The sequence below is a fragment of the Enhydra lutris genome, unplaced genomic scaffold (assembly GCF_002288905.1).
Source record: "Enhydra lutris kenyoni isolate GAN:26980312 unplaced genomic scaffold, ASM228890v2 scaffoldscaffold12, whole genome shotgun sequence".
Lineage (NCBI taxonomy): Eukaryota > Metazoa > Chordata > Mammalia > Carnivora > Mustelidae > Enhydra > Enhydra lutris.
Genome location: NW_019154096.1, coordinates 31,155,007 through 31,171,430, shown reverse-complemented (window position 1 = coordinate 31,171,430; position 16,424 = coordinate 31,155,007). Strand labels below are relative to the sequence as shown.

Sequence of the window (16,424 nt, the reverse complement as noted above, 5' to 3'; positions counted from 1 at the left end):
GCAGTTCCACACAGTCTTGATTACTGGAGGAATCTGTAGAAAAAGTCTTAAAATTGAGGACAGTGATTCCTCCCACTTAGTTTTTCATTTTCCAGATTGTTTTAGCTCTTCTAGATCCTTACCTTTCTTTCCCTCTGCATTTTATAATAGTCTGGTCTGTATCCACAAAAAGTCTTGCTGCCATTTCCTGAGGAATTGCATTGAACCTTTGGATAAATTTGGGACGAATTTGGGTCTTTTTTGAAAAACCCCTTTGAAAAACCACTGATATCCAGGAAGCCCTGCCTGGCATGCTGCTCCAGATTTATTGGGAAACTGGCATCTAATCCAAGAGCAAAAGGAGCCCCATTTAGCTTTCATGGTGACCTTTGCCTCCCAGGGGACCATTGCCATGGCTCTCTCTGTTCCTAGGGAGCAGATGGAGTCCCAGTTGGAGAAGGAGGCCCGATTCCGCCAGCTGATGGCCCACAGCTCCCACGACTCGGCCATTGACACAGATTCCATGGAGTGGGAAACGGAAGTTGTGGAGTTTGAAAGGGAGACGGTGAGCGGCCTTAATGTCTTTTCTCCCCTGTTCTCCCGACCGGGACACTTTGGAGGGGGACGGGAGAGGACGGCCCACTTGTGAGGTTCCCAGGTTCATGGCTGTCAGTTTTAGGGCTGCGGTTTTCTTCCTGGGGTGCATGCATCTTTTCCCTGTACTTGTCCACGCCAGCTTCTGGCAGGTTGGTCCCCGTGGCCTCTCCAGTGGCAGATGCTGGCACGGGGCATGGCAGGAGGAGGGCAGAGCAGAGCCCTTCTGCAGGGACGTGTATCTGCAGTGGCTGAAGAGGCCAATGGCAGCTGCTCCTGGGCTTCATCCTGGGACCGAGTGCCCCGTCTGGCGTGGAGGGGCAGTGCTCACCGTGGGGCGAGTGGCTTGAGGTTTAAGAGCAACCTGTGTCTGTTCACTGTTGTGTAAAGTGTGTGGCTGCTGCTCTTTTGACAGGAGGATATTGACTTGAAAGCACTTGGGTTCGATATGGCAGAAGGTGTGAATGAGCCTTGTTTGCCTGGGGACTGTGGGATATTTGTCACTAAAGTGGACAAAGGAAGCATTGCTGATGGCCGCTTACGGTAAGAGTTGAGGAGGCCCAGGCTCTGGAGGGAAGGGGACCCCTCCTACCCCTTGCGAAGGACCCAGAGAGCCAGGTGGCAAGTAAATGAGCGCACCATGGTGTTGGAGGGCCTAGCAGGGTCAGGCCGGCAGGCTCCACTGCTAACGTCGTTGTTAATGGAGACTGTGACTCACTGGCGCCCGTGAGTCTGAGCATTCCTCAGGCCCCAGGTGCTGCCCTTCACTTCTCTAGTTAGGAAAGTGTTCCGGTGTGGCATGTGCAAGATTGTAGGGTGTGTATCACATGCCCATTCCGTGAAAGAGGAGTGATAATGAATTGCTAAATACTGAGTTATGCACTTTGTATAATCAACCAACTCATTCATTTTTAAAATCCTATGAGGTAGGTTCTCTACTGCTCTTGCCCCCATTTTACAGATGAGGACACTGAGGTCCGAAGGAGGAAGGGGGTCACACAGCTAGTAAGGGTGGAGCCAGGATCGCCCCCTGGCAGTCTGGCTCCAGCCTCTGTGAGTGTAGCCATTTGACATCCTGAAGAGGAAATCTGTCTAAGCGTGTAGGTGGGGCACCCGCTTCCCGCCCTCGTCTTCCCAGACTGGAGTGGTGCGGCCTACCCACGGGTCCCAAGGCCCGCGAGGGCACTGACCTGGCTGTGCCCCTCCTCAGGGTCAACGACTGGCTGCTGAGAATCAATGACGTGGACCTCATCAACAAGGACAAGAAGCAGGCCCTCAAGGCGCTCCTCCACGGGGAGGGCGCCATCAACATGGTCGTGCGGCGGCGGAAGTCCCTGGGCGGGAAGGTGATCACACCACTGTACATCAACCTGAGTGGACAGAAAGGTAGTGGGCCCGCAGAGGTGGGCGGGGCGCCCCAGATGGCAGGGCCCCCCTTCCTTGTGCAGAGGGGAGGTGTGCATTTTCAGGTGTGTTGTTCCTGGGGCGTGGATGCCGCTTGAACGCAGCATGTGTTTCCCCAGCAGGGGGCCACTTGCGTCCCGGGTCTTGCTGGTCTCCCGAGTATTTGATTGACCAGAGCAGACGTCACTGAGCCCCTGCGGGGGTGCGATCTGGCCTGGGTTCTGGGATGGACAGGTCGCAGTCTACCAATGTTCCCTTCATAATTTATCTCACAAAGATGAGGGGGACTACCAGGGCTAGGCGATCAGGGCCGGGGCTAACTGGGTCCGCCTGTGTCTGCCCTTGGTGGGTTTTGCAGACAGCGGTATCAGTCTGGAGAATGGCGTGTACGCTGCCGCTGTGGTGCCTGGAAGCCCGGCCGCCAAGGAAGGGTCCCTCGCCGTGGGAGACAGGATTGTGGCGGTAAGCCTCAGGGCTAGGGCTGTCTGCTCCACATGGACAGTTAGATGACATCTGGGAGGTTGAACACAAAGTAATGACCAGAGGTTCACGTTTGCCTTGTTCTCTAATGTTAACAAACTTTTTTTTTTTTTCTCTGATAATGTGTTTCTATTTATAGTAGAAAATCAGGAGATACAGAGGTGGTTTAGGAAGGAACTAAGACTCCCTCTTATAGTACCACCTTACAGATAACCTTAATGAGCATTTGAAATGTATTTTTCTACAGCCTTTATTCTACACATGAATGTATATTTACATCAGTTTTTAAAAAAAATATTTATTTATTTGAGAGAGAGCCCAAGAGAGTGTGCACGAGGGGGCAGAGGCAGGAGGAGAGAATCTCAAGCAGACTCCCCACTGAGCGTGGTCTTGATCTCATGACCCTGAGTTCACGACCTGAGCTGAAACCAAGAGTCGGTTGCTTAACCGATTGAGCCACCCAGGTGCCCCTATTTACATGAGCTTTAAAAAAGAAGGTGTCTGTATGTGATTGATTGTTATTTTTTGTATGTGATTTTTAAAAAAAAACTTTTATTAAACATTATATCCATTTATTTTTTAAATTTCCTTTTTAATCACCAGAGTAAGACATATGTGTCAGAGTAGTCAAGCAGTACACAAATGTATAAGACATTAGTCCCCTCTTTTCCCTTTAATACTGCCGCTGGAGAAAAATCTCTGCTCCCTGTTGCAAGATAAGCTCCCAGCCAGGCTGTGAGTGTTCATACAAATCTCTATACACAGATAAAGTATTCTGGGCTTTGTTTGCTTTTTAGGACATAATAGCGTGATCATCCTGCTGTTCCACACCATGGATAGCTTTCCAAATTCACCCTCGGTGTTTTTATCCACTTCATGGTGTTGTTCTGAGGTTTGATGATCGGTAGTTGGAAGCGCGCCCCCTTGTGGACATACATATTGTTTTCGGTTTCTGCCACTGCATACAGCCCTGCCTTGGACATCACCTGTGTGTACCGCCCTTTTGCAGACACTGAATGGCGTCCCTGGTGATCAGACCTCCCAAATGCTGTGAGATTATGGAGCCTAATTTAGTATTTCTTTCTTTTTTTTTTTTTTTAATATTTTTATTTATTTATTTGACAGGCAGAGATCACAAGTTGGCAGAGAGGCAGGCGGGTGGTTGGGGGGGGAACAGGGGGCTCCCTGCTGAGCAGAGAGCCTGATGCGGGGCTTGATCCCAGGACCCTGGGATCATGACCCGAGCCAAAGGCAGAGGCTTTAACCCACTGAGCTACCCAGGCACCCCTCCTTTTTTTTTTTTAAAGATTTTATTTATTTATTTGACAGAGATCACAAGTACGCAGAGAGAGAGAGGTAGGTGGAGAGAGGAGAGAGAGAAGGGCTGAGCAGAGAGCCTGATGCGGGGCTCGATGCCAGGACCCTGAGGTCATGATCTGAGCCAAAGGCAGAGGCTTAACTCTGAGCCACCCAGGTTCCCTAATTTAGTATTTCTAACTGACTCATTAAAATGTAAGTCACATACTTCCACCAGCGCGCGCACACACACACACACACACACACACACACACAATCCTGGTTGTACGGGAAGGCACACATGACAATGACTCCTGCTCTGGTTCTACAGTCCCCGTCTACCAGTTCCTACCCTAATGGCAGTTAACAGTTTATTCTGGTTTTCCCCCACCCCGAAATATTCAAAACATTTGTATCTCCTTTTCTTTTCTTCTCTTTTCTTTTTCCTTGCCTTCCCTTCCCTTCTCCTCCTCCTTTTATTTTTCCCTTTTCCTTTCCTAACACCCAGATGGAATCATAATATCCTGAGCTGCTAACCTCCTTTCTTGTTTCCCACAGCCTCGCCTGCAGGTTCATTTGCGTTCACATTGTTAGATCTGCCTAGGGCATGTCAGTAACTTACTAGTTGCTTATTCCATAGTGCAGCATCTCAAGCCATTCACCAGTTCCCCGGATGGACAGTCAGGACAGCGTTGCTTTTGCTTTTACGAGTAGGGCTGCAAGTCCACTGCTGCATCCTTCCACGGGGACCCACGGGAGTGTGCCGCAGGGTGCATTCCCCGGGGGCATGGATTGCAGGATCCGTGGATATCAGCATTAACAGTTGACATGATCTTTCCCCGTGTGGTTAAAGAGATCGTGGCCTTTTCGGTCCTACCTGCAGAGGGTGTAGGAGCTCATTGATTCTCATCTTCGCTGTATTAAAGATTTCGGAGGATGCCAGAATTTGAAAGCAGTGTGGCCATTGTGAAGAAATTTTAAGATGTGGAAAAATTGTAAAGGAAAAAAAACCAAATGAATCCATCGCCCCCAAATAATCACTCTGCCTATTTTTTTAAACTTTTGATTTTAAAATAGAGATATAATTCGGTTATGACATTGAATAAATCATATCGAAAAATAAATAATGTGGCGATGGTAGTACGGGGGGGTCCTATGTACCCTTCATGCAGTTTCCTCTGACGGTTGGTTACATTTATGTGACTAAATAATATCCAAACCAGGGGTTTGACAATGAAGTCATGTGTGTGTCACTCTGTGTCATTTTATTATCATGTTTTAAGTAACAACAACAAAAAATTAAGATTCACAACTGTTCCACGAGCACAAAGATCTCTCCCGTGTTAGCCCTCAATGGGAGCATCCACAGCCCGGCTCTCCATTCCCCCTCCATGACCCTTGGCACCTAATTTGCTCTCCATCCATATAGTTTTGTCACCGCGAGAACATACTACCTAAGTCGAATTGTACAATACGTGACCTTTGCGACTGGCTGTTCCAGCATGAAGCCGTGTGAGCCGTCAGGTGGTGGGGCTACCACGGGCGTGTTCTTTGTGTTGCTGGGCACCACTCCGTGGTCTGGGTGCCTCCCGGGCTGACCATTCACTGTGGCGCATACGCTTGTTCAGAAGATTGGAGCTTATCTAATGAGATCTGGACAGGGGTTCGGGCCTACGGGATTAGGAGAATCTTTGTGAACGGAGATGCTACCATAGCATCTCACCCGACACTTAACCGTCTACAAAGACCCTCCACAGCATGATGTCGTTTCTCGTCTCCCGACCTGGGGGGCAGCCGTGTGTATCTTCTGTTCCGTGCGTGAAGGAGTTCTGCGCTGCAGTCATACCTCACGCGGCAGACGGCAGCAGAGCCCGGTGGTGCCACGCGGGGTGCTTGCTATTCTGGTCCCAGTCGGATGAGCACCTGCCTCTCGCATGGTTTAAGGCTGTGTGTTTTCTCTGCCTCACAAGCTGCCTCACTGGATTTCCCAGGCCTTACTGGGGAGGGGCTTTCTCTCCTTTGCCAACTCCAGACTTGGGCCCCTTCTAGGAGAGCCAGGCCCACCGTCCCGAACGGGCTGGCGGAGACCCTGACCTGGCGGTGGGCCTGATGGGCTCTCTTTCTGGCCCTAGATCAATGGCATTGCCCTGGACAACAAGTCCCTGAATGAGTGTGAATCTCTGCTCCGTAGCTGCCAGGACTCCCTGACCCTCTCCCTCCTGAAGGTAAGGACCCGCGCCCTGTGCCGGCTCCGCTCTCATCGGCTGTGCGGCAGCAAAGCCTCAGCTCCATGTGCCTCGGCGGCTACGCTCTGTCGCTCTGTCACAGGGAGTCCTTGAAACAAAGGTATCAGTTTACGAAGTGCAGGGTGTGCGTGAACCCTGACCCGATCCTGGTTTAAAAACCAAAACAAGACATGAAGGACATTTTGGGGACAGTGGTATACACCTGAGTCTGAACGGAGTAAAGAGGTGATCGTAGAGACTCTTCGGGCACACTTTGGGGTGTGTGTGGCCCGTTGCTGAGCCTCACTCCCCGCGCAGGGATGCAGGCAGCGCCTGGTTCTGCGGTCTTACCCGCTCTTTCTCACTCTGCAATCCCCACACAGGTGTTCCCTCAGAGCTCCTCGTGGAGTGGCCAGAACATCTTTGAGAACATCAAGGACTCTGATAGGATGCTGAGCGTCCGAGCCCACGGCGCCGAGGTCCAGGCTCAGAATAAACGGAGCTTGCTGCAGCACAACAACTCCACGCAGACGGACATCTTCTACGCAGACAGGCTGGAGGACAGGAGGGAGCTGGGCCCCCCGGGAGGCAGCAGCTCCTTCCTGCACAAGCCGTTTCCTGTGGGGCCCTTCCCAGTCTCCCCCCAGGCCTGTCCCAGTGCCTCCGAGCGCAGCCTGAGCTCCTTCCGCTCAGACACCTCTGGGGAGCGTGGCTATGGGCTGGTGGACGTGCGCAGCCGGCGACCCCTGCTGCCCTTCGAGACTGAGACGGGCCCCTGTGGGGCGGCAGAGGCCCCCTTGGATAAGGCAGACCCTGAGGGCTCCAGCAGTGGCGGGACCTGGCCCAAGGCCGTGCTCAGCTCCACAGCAGGGCCCGAGAAGCTCTCTGTTTATAAGAAGCCAAAGCAAAGAAAGTCTATCTTCGACCCTAACACTTTCAAGCGCCCCCAGACTCCCTCCAAAATAGACTACCTGCTCCCTGGCCCTGGGTCTGCTCACTCCCCCCAGCCCTCCAAGAGGATGGGGCCTCTGACACCCCCAAAACCTCCCAGGAGGAGTGACTCCATCAAGTTCCAGCACAGACTGGAAACCAGTTCTGAGTCCGAGGCCACTCTGGTGGGCAGCTCCCCATCCACCAGCCCCCCAAGCGCCCTGCCCCCTGACATGGACCCCAGGGAATCCACGCACACTTCGCCCCCTCGCAAGGGCAGGGTCCGCATTGCTTCCAGCTACTACCCCGAAGGGGATGGGGACTCTTCCTACCTACCTGCCAAGAAGTCCTGCGATGGAGACCTCACCTCCCAGAAGATGGACGAGCTGGGGCAGAAGCGCCGTCGCCCTAAGTCCGCTCCTAGTTTCCGGCCCAAGCTGGCTCCCGTAGTGATTCCTGCTCAGTTCCTGGAGGTAGGGCCCAGCCTGGGGGTGGGGATGGGCAAGGGTGTGGGGAGGGGCCCCGAGCTGATGTCCCCAGCCTCTTGCTTAGCCCTGGCTCCTTTGCCTTCGTTCTAAGCACCTACCCGAGAAAAAGGGGAGTGGGGTGGCTGGTGGGTGCCAGTGGGATGGAACCCTCCATAGGAGGCAGGAAAGTGATGGGGGGAGTGTGTGTGTTAATGGCATGTGATGCCAAGACAGGAGCATTTTCTTGGGTGTGGTGTCTGATTTGCTTTTTTATTGAGAAGCTTTTGCACTTGTGACCTGGACCTGCCTGGAAGGGTCTGGAGAGCCATGAGAGCACCTGTGAATCTGCTGGCCGGTAGCAGGAGGCAGCTGGCTTGTGTTGTGGGAGCTGTAGTCGTTTCCAGATGGGAGAAATTGCTGGGAGCTGGGCGACAAACCCATGTGACTCTCTGCAGACGAGCACCCTGAGCCAGCAGTGCGAGTTTCCAGGAGCAGCTGTACACACGTGCCTGATGCTCTCACGCTTTTCACCTCCTGCACCCAATTTGTCTCCTCCGGAGAACAGATTCTTTCTCTGTGGTTTTCTTCCAGAGTAGTTTCTAAGGAAGTGTTTCCTGTCCAGGTGTCTTAAGGCAACATGAATGAGCAGTGACCTGTCCTGGCTGTCATGCTGTGTGTCCGAGTGGGAGAGCTAGTGCTTAGGGGACAGACCTGAAGACACCTGTGCATGTCCATTTCCAGCCACTGTCTCTTGTCTTGGGTCCTGCAGGAGCAGAAGTGCATTCCGGCCAGTGGAGAGCTCTGCCCAGAGCTCCAGGAATGGTCCCTGTACTCACCGGGGCACTCCAGCCGGCACAGCAACCCCCCATTCTACCCCGGCAGGGCATCTGCGGGTGAGTCATTGGGGTGGGGAGGAGGGTCCATGGTGGGCCCGCAGGGCTGCCTGCTCCTAGGGAGAGGGGAGGCAGTCATTTCAAGGTGCCACTGTGTCCTCAGCCCAGAGGTGTCCAGAAAACTAGCAATGGCTGCCCTGTCTGGGATATTCAGTCTTATATCAGGGACATTCCTTAGCTTTTCAGGGCTAAGAAATTTTTTCCCATAGCAGCCTGAGAAATAGGAAGTGATAGAGCGAGTTCTCCCATCTTACAGGTGGAGAAAGCCAAGAGCTTGCACAGGTCTGGGGCTGGCTGGGTGCTTTGGGGTGATTGTTCTCACCCAGCCCATTTCTAGGCACTGTGCCCCGGAGCATGACCCCGAGCACCACTGTGAGCTCCATGCTGAGGAACCCTGTCTACACTGTGCGTAGCCACAGGGTCGGTCCTTGCAGCTCTCCGCCTGTACCCAGAGAGGTCGGCCCCCAGGGTTTGCATCCCAGGTATGTGAAATCACCCCACACCTCCCTGCTCCCCAGCTGGCCATGGTCACAGGCACATAAAGCTACTGGTGCAGAGAGTGACCCACGAGCTGAGAAGTGTCCTTGCCTAGCCGGGAGGGGCTGGCTGGTTAGAGCAGCGCTGGGGCCCCAGGAAGAGTGAATGCTAAGGATCCTCTCTTCATTCACCAGCATGGAGCTCGAAGAGGTATTTAAAGAGAGAGAGAGAGTGGTGGTAGCTGGTGCTTAAGAGCTCACATGCCAGCACTATGCTGGGACCTTTGTAAACTTCATTTAAGGGCCACAGCAGCCTCCTGAGCTAAGGACTGTTGTTGTCTCTGTTTTATGGATGAGGAGACTGAGCCTTAAAAGGTGAACTGACTACTGGCTCAAGGTCCCCTATTCATTAATTCATTCATTCAGTTGTTTGGCAAGTTTTAATTGAGCACCTACTACATGGCATGGACTGTTCTTGTTCCAGAGTGGTACCAGGTAGTGCTGAGTCACCCTGAAGACTGCAGAGCAGGGCAGCCAGCTAGGCTCTGACTTGGAAGAGGGTGGGAAGTAGACTGGGTGGAGGGAAGGGCCCCTTGGGGGAGGGGAGGGAGTTGCTACAGAGATAGGGAGGTAAAGAAGCCAGTTGCTCAAGACCTGGGTGGAGTCCCCAGGAAGGAGGGAACAGTGCCCTGGAACAGTGTGCTGGGCTCCTGGGACAGAATGAGGAACCTTGCACTGGCACAATGAGTCAGGAGGAGAGCATAGGCTATAGGGCACAGGTCCTGTAGGGCCTACGGCCATGATGCAGAGTTCAGATTTTTTTCCACTCTAGGCTTCAGGCGGGGAAGAGACATTCTCGTTACACAGCTAGAAAAGGACATCATTGGGTCTGATTGTAGGCCCTCCTGAGGTGGGCGAGGCCTGACTCTCTGCCTTCCAGTGTCCTAGGCAGCTGTCCTGAATGAAATGTGCAGGTCCGCGTTCAAGGTCCTTGATGCCCATCCAGCCTCTCCCGCTCATCCTGGAGGAGAGGCTCCACTTCTCTGGGCCCAGACAGGGTTCAGAGCCTATTTTTCCCAGTGGAAGCCCTTGCTCCCGGTGAGCCCAGTCCCGGTGCAGGTCTATATGCCAGTCCTCTATGGGCACAGCAGGACCTTTCTCTGTGGGCAGGGCCATTTTGGATGCTGCCTCTGAGCATGGCAGTCCACTTTTCCCACCTAGCTACAGGTGGCTTCTGTGGGCTCAAGGAGGCCTTGGCTGGGGCTATGTCCAGTCCAGTCCTGGTCTTCCTTCCGAGCGCCTTAGCTGTCTGGTTTTCTTGCAGCGTGCAGCACCAGGGACGCCTGAGCCTAGACCTGAGCCACAGGGTTGGCAGCGACTACTCAGATATGAGAACCTCCCATGGGTCCAACTCTCTGCCCTCCAGCGCTCGCCTTGGTAATGGTGCCACTAGAACCTTCTCACCGTAGCGGGGCACTAGCCTTGTTTCCCTCTCTACCTGCATCCTTGTGGCCAGACCTCCAGGTGGCCTGGCCACACCAGCCCTTCTCTGCTCCCAGGGCTGAGGTTGGCCCCACGCTGCACTGGGAGCCCCATCCTTTGGCCTTCTGAGTCTCTGGGACTTTCTCTGGTAGCCATGCGGCTGTTCCAGGGAACCTCTGGGGCCATGAGCCTCGCTCCCTGTCCCTGAGCCTGTTGGAGATTCTGGGGTTTGTCGTGCTGTCTGCGTGTGGGAGACCAGCAGGTCCCTCATAGAGGGACTCAGGTGGTGCTGCTTCTAGCCATGTGGCGTGTTGGCAGACCGTCCCGTCTGTCACCTGGGGCTAGGCGAGAGATTGCTGTGAGCCTGTTCTGGGGCAGTCCAGGCCCGTGCAGTTCACTCAGATCACTGGGTACTGAGTATCTGCCTTTCGGCACTGGTTCACGCTCTGGCCCCCTTGGGGTTAGTGGCCGGCCCTGCTTTGCATTTGTCTTGGCCGCTGCTTCTTCCCTAACTACTGACGTGGTGGCAAGGGAGTGAGGGCGGGTTTAATCACAGGCCTGAAGTTTTTTCTCCTCGTGGAACCACAGGGTCTTCGAGCAACTTGCAGTTCAAGGCAGAACGCATTAAAATCCCATCAACGCCAAGATACCCCCGGTCCATCGTGGGTTCCGACAGAGGTGAGAACGCGCACTGCCGTCCTCGCCTGCCGGCTCGCTGGCCTCACAGTGCAGCGTCTGGGCACAGTGTGTAACCTCCTCACCTCAGCCGGTCTGTGCAGGCTGGCTGAGCCCGGCCTCAGGCCCGGTGACGGGGGCGGGGGCGGGGGGGGGTAGATAGAAAGGCTGTGTGGAGCCCAGTCCCCGAATTCAAGGCCATGTGCTGTGGCTACAGCGTGGAGCCTTGTGCCTGGGGCGTGTCTCTGTCTTGGTCTGGGCCCTGGGGGCAGAGATGTGGGTCACAGAGCCTGAGTTCCTTCGCATCTCTCCTGGCAGGTTCGCTGTCACATTCAGAATGCAGCACGCCTCCACAGTCCCCCCTGAACATTGACACCCTGTCCTCATGTAGCCAGTCCCAGACCTCAGCTTCCACGTTGCCCAGAATTGCCGTCAACCCTGCAGCCCTCGGGGAACGGAGGAAGGACAGGTGAGCACGACCGGGCATGTGTCCCATGGGCACGGCAGTGGGTGGTGCATCCTCACAGCGGGCTGGGGCTTAGTTGAGGGAGGGGACTTGTTGGTAGAAGCAGCGAGTGCATTGGAGGGTGCCATCTGAGTCGATCCCAGGGCGAGACCTCTCTGCTTCGGGTCACCTAGCGTTCTCTGGCGTGCTGCCTCAGCCCTTCACAAGGAAGTCCTGCGGGCGCATGGTGCCAGGAGGTGGGGTGCGCATAGATGGCAAGGTGAGGAGAGGGTGGGCTCCTTCCACAGAGTGTCCACGGGAGGGGCTGAGCTGCGGCAGATGACACTAGGAGCCACCTGGCCGTGACAATGTCATGGTACTGTTCCCGGCTTCCCTGGCCCCTGATTAAGCACTTCCGTGTAATAAGTCATGAAATCCTCACAGTGACCCCTCGAGCTTCATGCTCATCCTCGTCCTCGGCATCATCATCACTGGTTCTCTTTTACAGATAAGGAAACGGAGGCCAGAAAGTGGGAGTGACCTGTCTGTGGTCATGTGGTTGGTGACTGGCCTACCTTCCTTAGAATCAGGGCTCATTCTTATTCTTTGCTTTTTGACTCCAGAACACAGCTGCATCACTTGTTCCCCTCATTCCCAAGCTTTTTTTGTGTGTGAAATAAAACATATCAGAAAAAAATGTATATAAAGCGTAAAAGTATAGCTTAGCCATTTGTTGGTTCATTTTGAAATGCTGGCCAATCTGCTGAGATTTCAGGGTAACTTGAGGCTGACGTCAGTCCAGACGGCTGGACCCCACATCTAAGGGGTCCCTCCCTCTCCCCACAAGCTCTGTGCCCCTCACCCACCTCTGTTCTTTCAGAGTAGAATTTACCAGATCGAATTTATGGTTAAGAGGTCCCGACTAGATGGTAAGTCTTCAGGCAATCCAGTTAAACTGAAACTTGCTTTTATTTAATCACTTAAAAGGAACAGAACCACTCGTGTCCACTCAAATCCAAAATGCTGAAGGCCCTCATCTCTATGAGCCACAGGAGGAACCCTGCAGGGTGGGCTCTGCCTTAAGAAAACCATCTGACTTGCAAAATCTGAATTTGTAAGACAACCTAACAAGTACCCTCACAACCAGCGACTGACTATTCACAGGAGCCCAGAAGTGCACCTGGGCCTGTAGGGGAAGCAGGTGCAGTTCGTGTGGAAACGTCTCACCCCTGTGACGCACACGGGAGCCAAACCTGTGCCACATCCGGGGTTGGGTGGGTCATCTCAGGTCACTGAGCCCCAGGATCCTCCGCCAACTCAAGTGGGCTCCTTAGAAGCAGAGAGGGCCTGTCACCTGCCATCGGGTGTCCCGTAGTTAGCTTCCTAGAGTGTGCAGGGAACCGGGAGCTGCTCTGTGGGGAGGAGGGTATTCGTGGTCCGAATCTCGTCAGAGGCAAACAGTTTAACTTGTGTGACCCAACTGGAGGCAAAACAGCTCCTTACCCCCGATTCTAATGTACATTATCGTGTAGCTTCTAATTAGAGGAAACTGGGAAGATCGAGGAAAGTAGAAAGAAGAAAAGTCACACATAATCTCAATTGCTTTTCCCCTTTTGTGAAGCGCACGCGCGCACGCGTGTGTGTGTGTGTAGTTTAAAGGCATGTTTCATTATTTACATTTTCTGTACATGAATACTTTCTCATTTCAAGGGGTTTGTAATATTGCGAAGTATGCTTTATAAACCTCGTTCATAACGCAGCTTTATTCTGAGAAAACGTTTGTGCATATTATAAGAAATTTAGATCCCTCAGGGGACTGGAAAGTGAGGATTACCTCAAGTCCCCTCACCTGGAGGTGCCGTCGTTCACATTTTGGTAGGGTCCTTCCTAGAAACCTCTCCCCATGTGAGTGGCCACACGTATTTGTACAGATTTATATAGATGGGATTATGCCCACCTGTCTGCTCCCGCAGTGTGTGTCCTCTGCATCTCTCCGTGTTGGTAAATCCTGATTTGTGTCGTTCACAACGGCTTTGTCGGACTCTTATGTGAGTCAGGTACATGCTTTGTTGAGATAGACGTGTGTTTTGGAGGTGGTAGACAGGAAAGGGTCTTCAGTAGGAGGTGAGGAGCCCCAGACTGGAACAAGGGCTGCGCACACCCGCTGTGCCGTCCTCCGACGCTGGCTGGGGCTATGAGGATGGGGCTGCGGGCTGCTGAGTAAGGGCTCCTGCAACTCCAGACTGCCTGGCACTGTGACCTGTGATGCGTCTGGAAGTCGTAGGCCAGGGACTGAGGTGTCTGAGCCGCAGGGTCAAGGGAGGGTATTGAGGCGAGGGCGAATTTGGGAAGGGACGAGGTAAAGGGATAGGTCAAGAAGGATTTTGTTCTCAGACTGCCAGAGGACCGGGCCCGGGGTGGTAGTAGTCCCCGCCCGAGGCCTGCTGAGCTTGAGAGACGGCTGTGCCTCTGGTTGGCAGGGGAGGGCTGGCTCCGGGGCCTGGCTTTCCATTAGCACGTGAGTCTGTCCCCAGCCTCGTGCTCTGGAGGGGAGCCCAAGGACATGGCTCTCCGGCCAGCTCCTCCCTTCACCTTTGGCTGTGATTTTGTTCTGAGAGGAAGAGTGCAGGGCAGCACACAGCACTGTCCTCACAGGACGGCTCTGTGTCCCCTGTCTGCATGTCTGTCGGGTCCCAGGCGTCTGTCGTCCTTTCCTGAGCATCCGTCTCTTCTAACTTTTTGCACCTTCCAGAGGTCTCCACCACCACAGATCCCTCCTGAGACTGCCCGTGGCCACCAGACCCAGGTTCTCCTCCCTGAGGAGTCTGAGGCTGGCCTGCCATGAGGCCTCTGCCCGAGCCCCCTTGTGCCCTTGGCACGGCGGATGGCTTCCCCGCCCCACCCCCACCCCGGGCCAGCGAGTGCATGGTCCCCACCTTGCTCCCAGCCTCCCCACTCCCTTTCTAAGGGCTTGTGTTTGCGGCAGCTTCATTTCCATGGTCATCGTCCACCGCTCTGTACACTGGTAAATATAAAAACTGCTACTTCATCTGGTTGCTCCTGGGGGACTGTCACCCCAGGAGCCCCTTCTTTTTCTCCTGGGGCATCTGGAGAGCCCACCATTTTGTTTAGCACATTTTGTTGCAGCAACTTTGCTCACGTTAGGAAACTCTTTGTGCTTCTTCTCTGCCTGTGTCAGTGTTTATAGTTCATGTGGCTCATTCTCTGTGTCTTTGGGACTGCGTGCTTCTGTGGCCATCGGGGGGTGCCGTGTTTGTGTTGCATGAGGTTGTGGGAAAGTGTTTCACTGCCATACAGACGTGGGGGCATCGCGTTCCCATCCAGCTGCGTCATCGTAGGAGCATCTGGTGGTCCCTGACCTTTCCTGCATAGCTGATTGCATGCCTGACTGCAGATTTGCCCCAGACCTTTCCATTGTGTCCGAGTCCCCGAAACTGTTGGCTCTCTTCCAAGGCCCTATGCAGAGGAGCCACGCCACGTGAAGCTGCAGAAGGGCTCGGAGCCGCTGGGCATCTCCATCGTGAGTGGAGAGAAGGGCGGGGTCTACGTCTCCAAGGTGACAGGGGGGAGCATCGCTCACCAGGCTGGCCTGGAGTATGGGGATCAGTTACTTGAGGTAAGCGGGCGCTGTATCCTTCTCTCCGTCCTCTCCTGCCTCCCTGGGAAGAGCTGTGCTCCCCCGGGGCCCAGCCCCCGCCACGTCACTGAGCACGCTCCGGGTGTCTCCTAGTTCAATGGCATAAACCTGCGCAGCGCCACGGAGCAGCAGGCCCGGCTCGTCATTGGGCAGCAGTGTGACACCGTCACCATCCTGGCCCAGTACAACCCACTCATGCACCAGCTCAGCAGCCACTCTCGGTCCAGGTGAGGGCCTGGGCCTCCCACAAGGCCCGTACAGGCTGGGGGGAGGAGAGAGAGTGCAGCCCGGGTGCCGACCGTCTGTTCCAGCCATTCAGCTTCTGTAAGAGAAGAGTCGGCCAGCCCCGGATTTTGGGAAAAGAACATAGAGGAGGAGGAGGAGGTGAAGCAGGATACCTGAGGGGTAGGGTGTGGAAGCACATGGCTGGTCCCCCCACCCCTGCGCAGCAGGTGGCCTGCCTGCAGGTGTGTGCTAGTCAGGAGCGGAGGCCCTGGGCGGGTGGATTCTCACACAGTGTTCTGGCCCCCTGTCCGTGTCTGCCTCTGAGCCGTGGGTTGCCGGGCATGCAAGAGATGGGGAAGGCCTGCCCCTAACTCGCAGTACTGCACAGCTCAGCGAAGGGGGGACGGGATGCACAAACGGAGGGAAAGGGGCAGGGCATTTGGGGGCCCCCAGCCCACACCTGCAGAGAGGAGCCCCAGGTTGAGGACAGGCAGATCCTATAGGGTGGACGACCTGAGTCCCAGCTCCCAAGACATCTGCTCTTCTCAGGGCTCCAAGCCCTGTGACCTAGTCTCTGCTCCCAGCCCAGCTCTGGTCCGCGCCGGAGAGGTGGTGGCTGTGGACGGCTGGGGACCATGTGCTGCTCCTTACTGCTCCTGCCCTCCATCCCCAGCTCCCACCTGGACCCTGCCAGCACCCACTGCACGCTCCAGGGGAGCAGTGCCGCCCCCCCGGAGCACCCCCCTGTCATTGACCCGCTGATGGAGCAGGATGAGGGCCCTGGCACCCCCCCGGCCAAGCAGAGCACCCCCAGTTCCAGGTCAGCAAACGTGTGCTGTGAGCCTTCTGTCGGTGCGACCCGGCCTGGGGGTGGGGGGCGGGCGGTCGTGGTCGTGGCCTGAGCACACCCTGCCGGCGTCCCCCGGTGCCGCAGACCATATCGCAGGCCGTCAGGATCGGGGATGGGAAGCATGCCATTCATTTCCTTTCCTCCTGCCCTCCTGCCCTTTCTCACTTTCTTGCTTTTTCTCTTTTTTTCCCTCATTGCCTTGTTCTTAGCTCTGCCTCCCTTCCTTTCCTCCTTTTCTCAGTCACTCGTTGTCTGACTCTGTCTTTAGACAGAACACCACAGTCACCACCCAGCCAGGCCCTGGGCCATGGCCACCACCCGCGGTTGGCCCCAAGGAGCTCCGGG

At 54.9% G+C, this 16,424-nt stretch overlaps 1 protein-coding gene across 2 annotated transcripts in view; it reads left to right on the top strand.

Annotated features, from left to right (window-relative positions):
• The window catches only part of LOC111145168 (discs large MAGUK scaffold protein 5), a 118,557-nt gene that overhangs the window by 85,975 nt on the left and 16,158 nt on the right, over window positions 1-16,424 (top strand). Inside the window, exons 10-23 of one of the 2 annotated variants that reach the window (XM_022499871.1) lie at window positions 412-544; window positions 989-1,116; window positions 1,784-1,959; window positions 2,336-2,439; window positions 5,886-5,978; window positions 6,362-7,381; window positions 8,145-8,268; window positions 8,606-8,750; window positions 10,069-10,181; window positions 10,815-10,904; window positions 11,220-11,370; window positions 14,821-14,983; window positions 15,098-15,231; window positions 15,903-16,049. In XM_022499871.1, the coding sequence (XP_022355579.1) occupies window positions 412-544; window positions 989-1,116; window positions 1,784-1,959; window positions 2,336-2,439; window positions 5,886-5,978; window positions 6,362-7,381; window positions 8,145-8,268; window positions 8,606-8,750; window positions 10,069-10,181; window positions 10,815-10,904; window positions 11,220-11,370; window positions 14,821-14,983; window positions 15,098-15,231; window positions 15,903-16,049 (2,721 nt within the window). The remainder of the gene's footprint in view (window positions 1-411; window positions 545-988; window positions 1,117-1,783; window positions 1,960-2,335; window positions 2,440-5,885; window positions 5,979-6,361; window positions 7,382-8,144; window positions 8,269-8,605; window positions 8,751-10,068; window positions 10,182-10,814; window positions 10,905-11,219; window positions 11,371-14,820; window positions 14,984-15,097; window positions 15,232-15,902; window positions 16,050-16,424) is intronic. The other variant, XM_022499872.1, reaches the window with a different exon arrangement.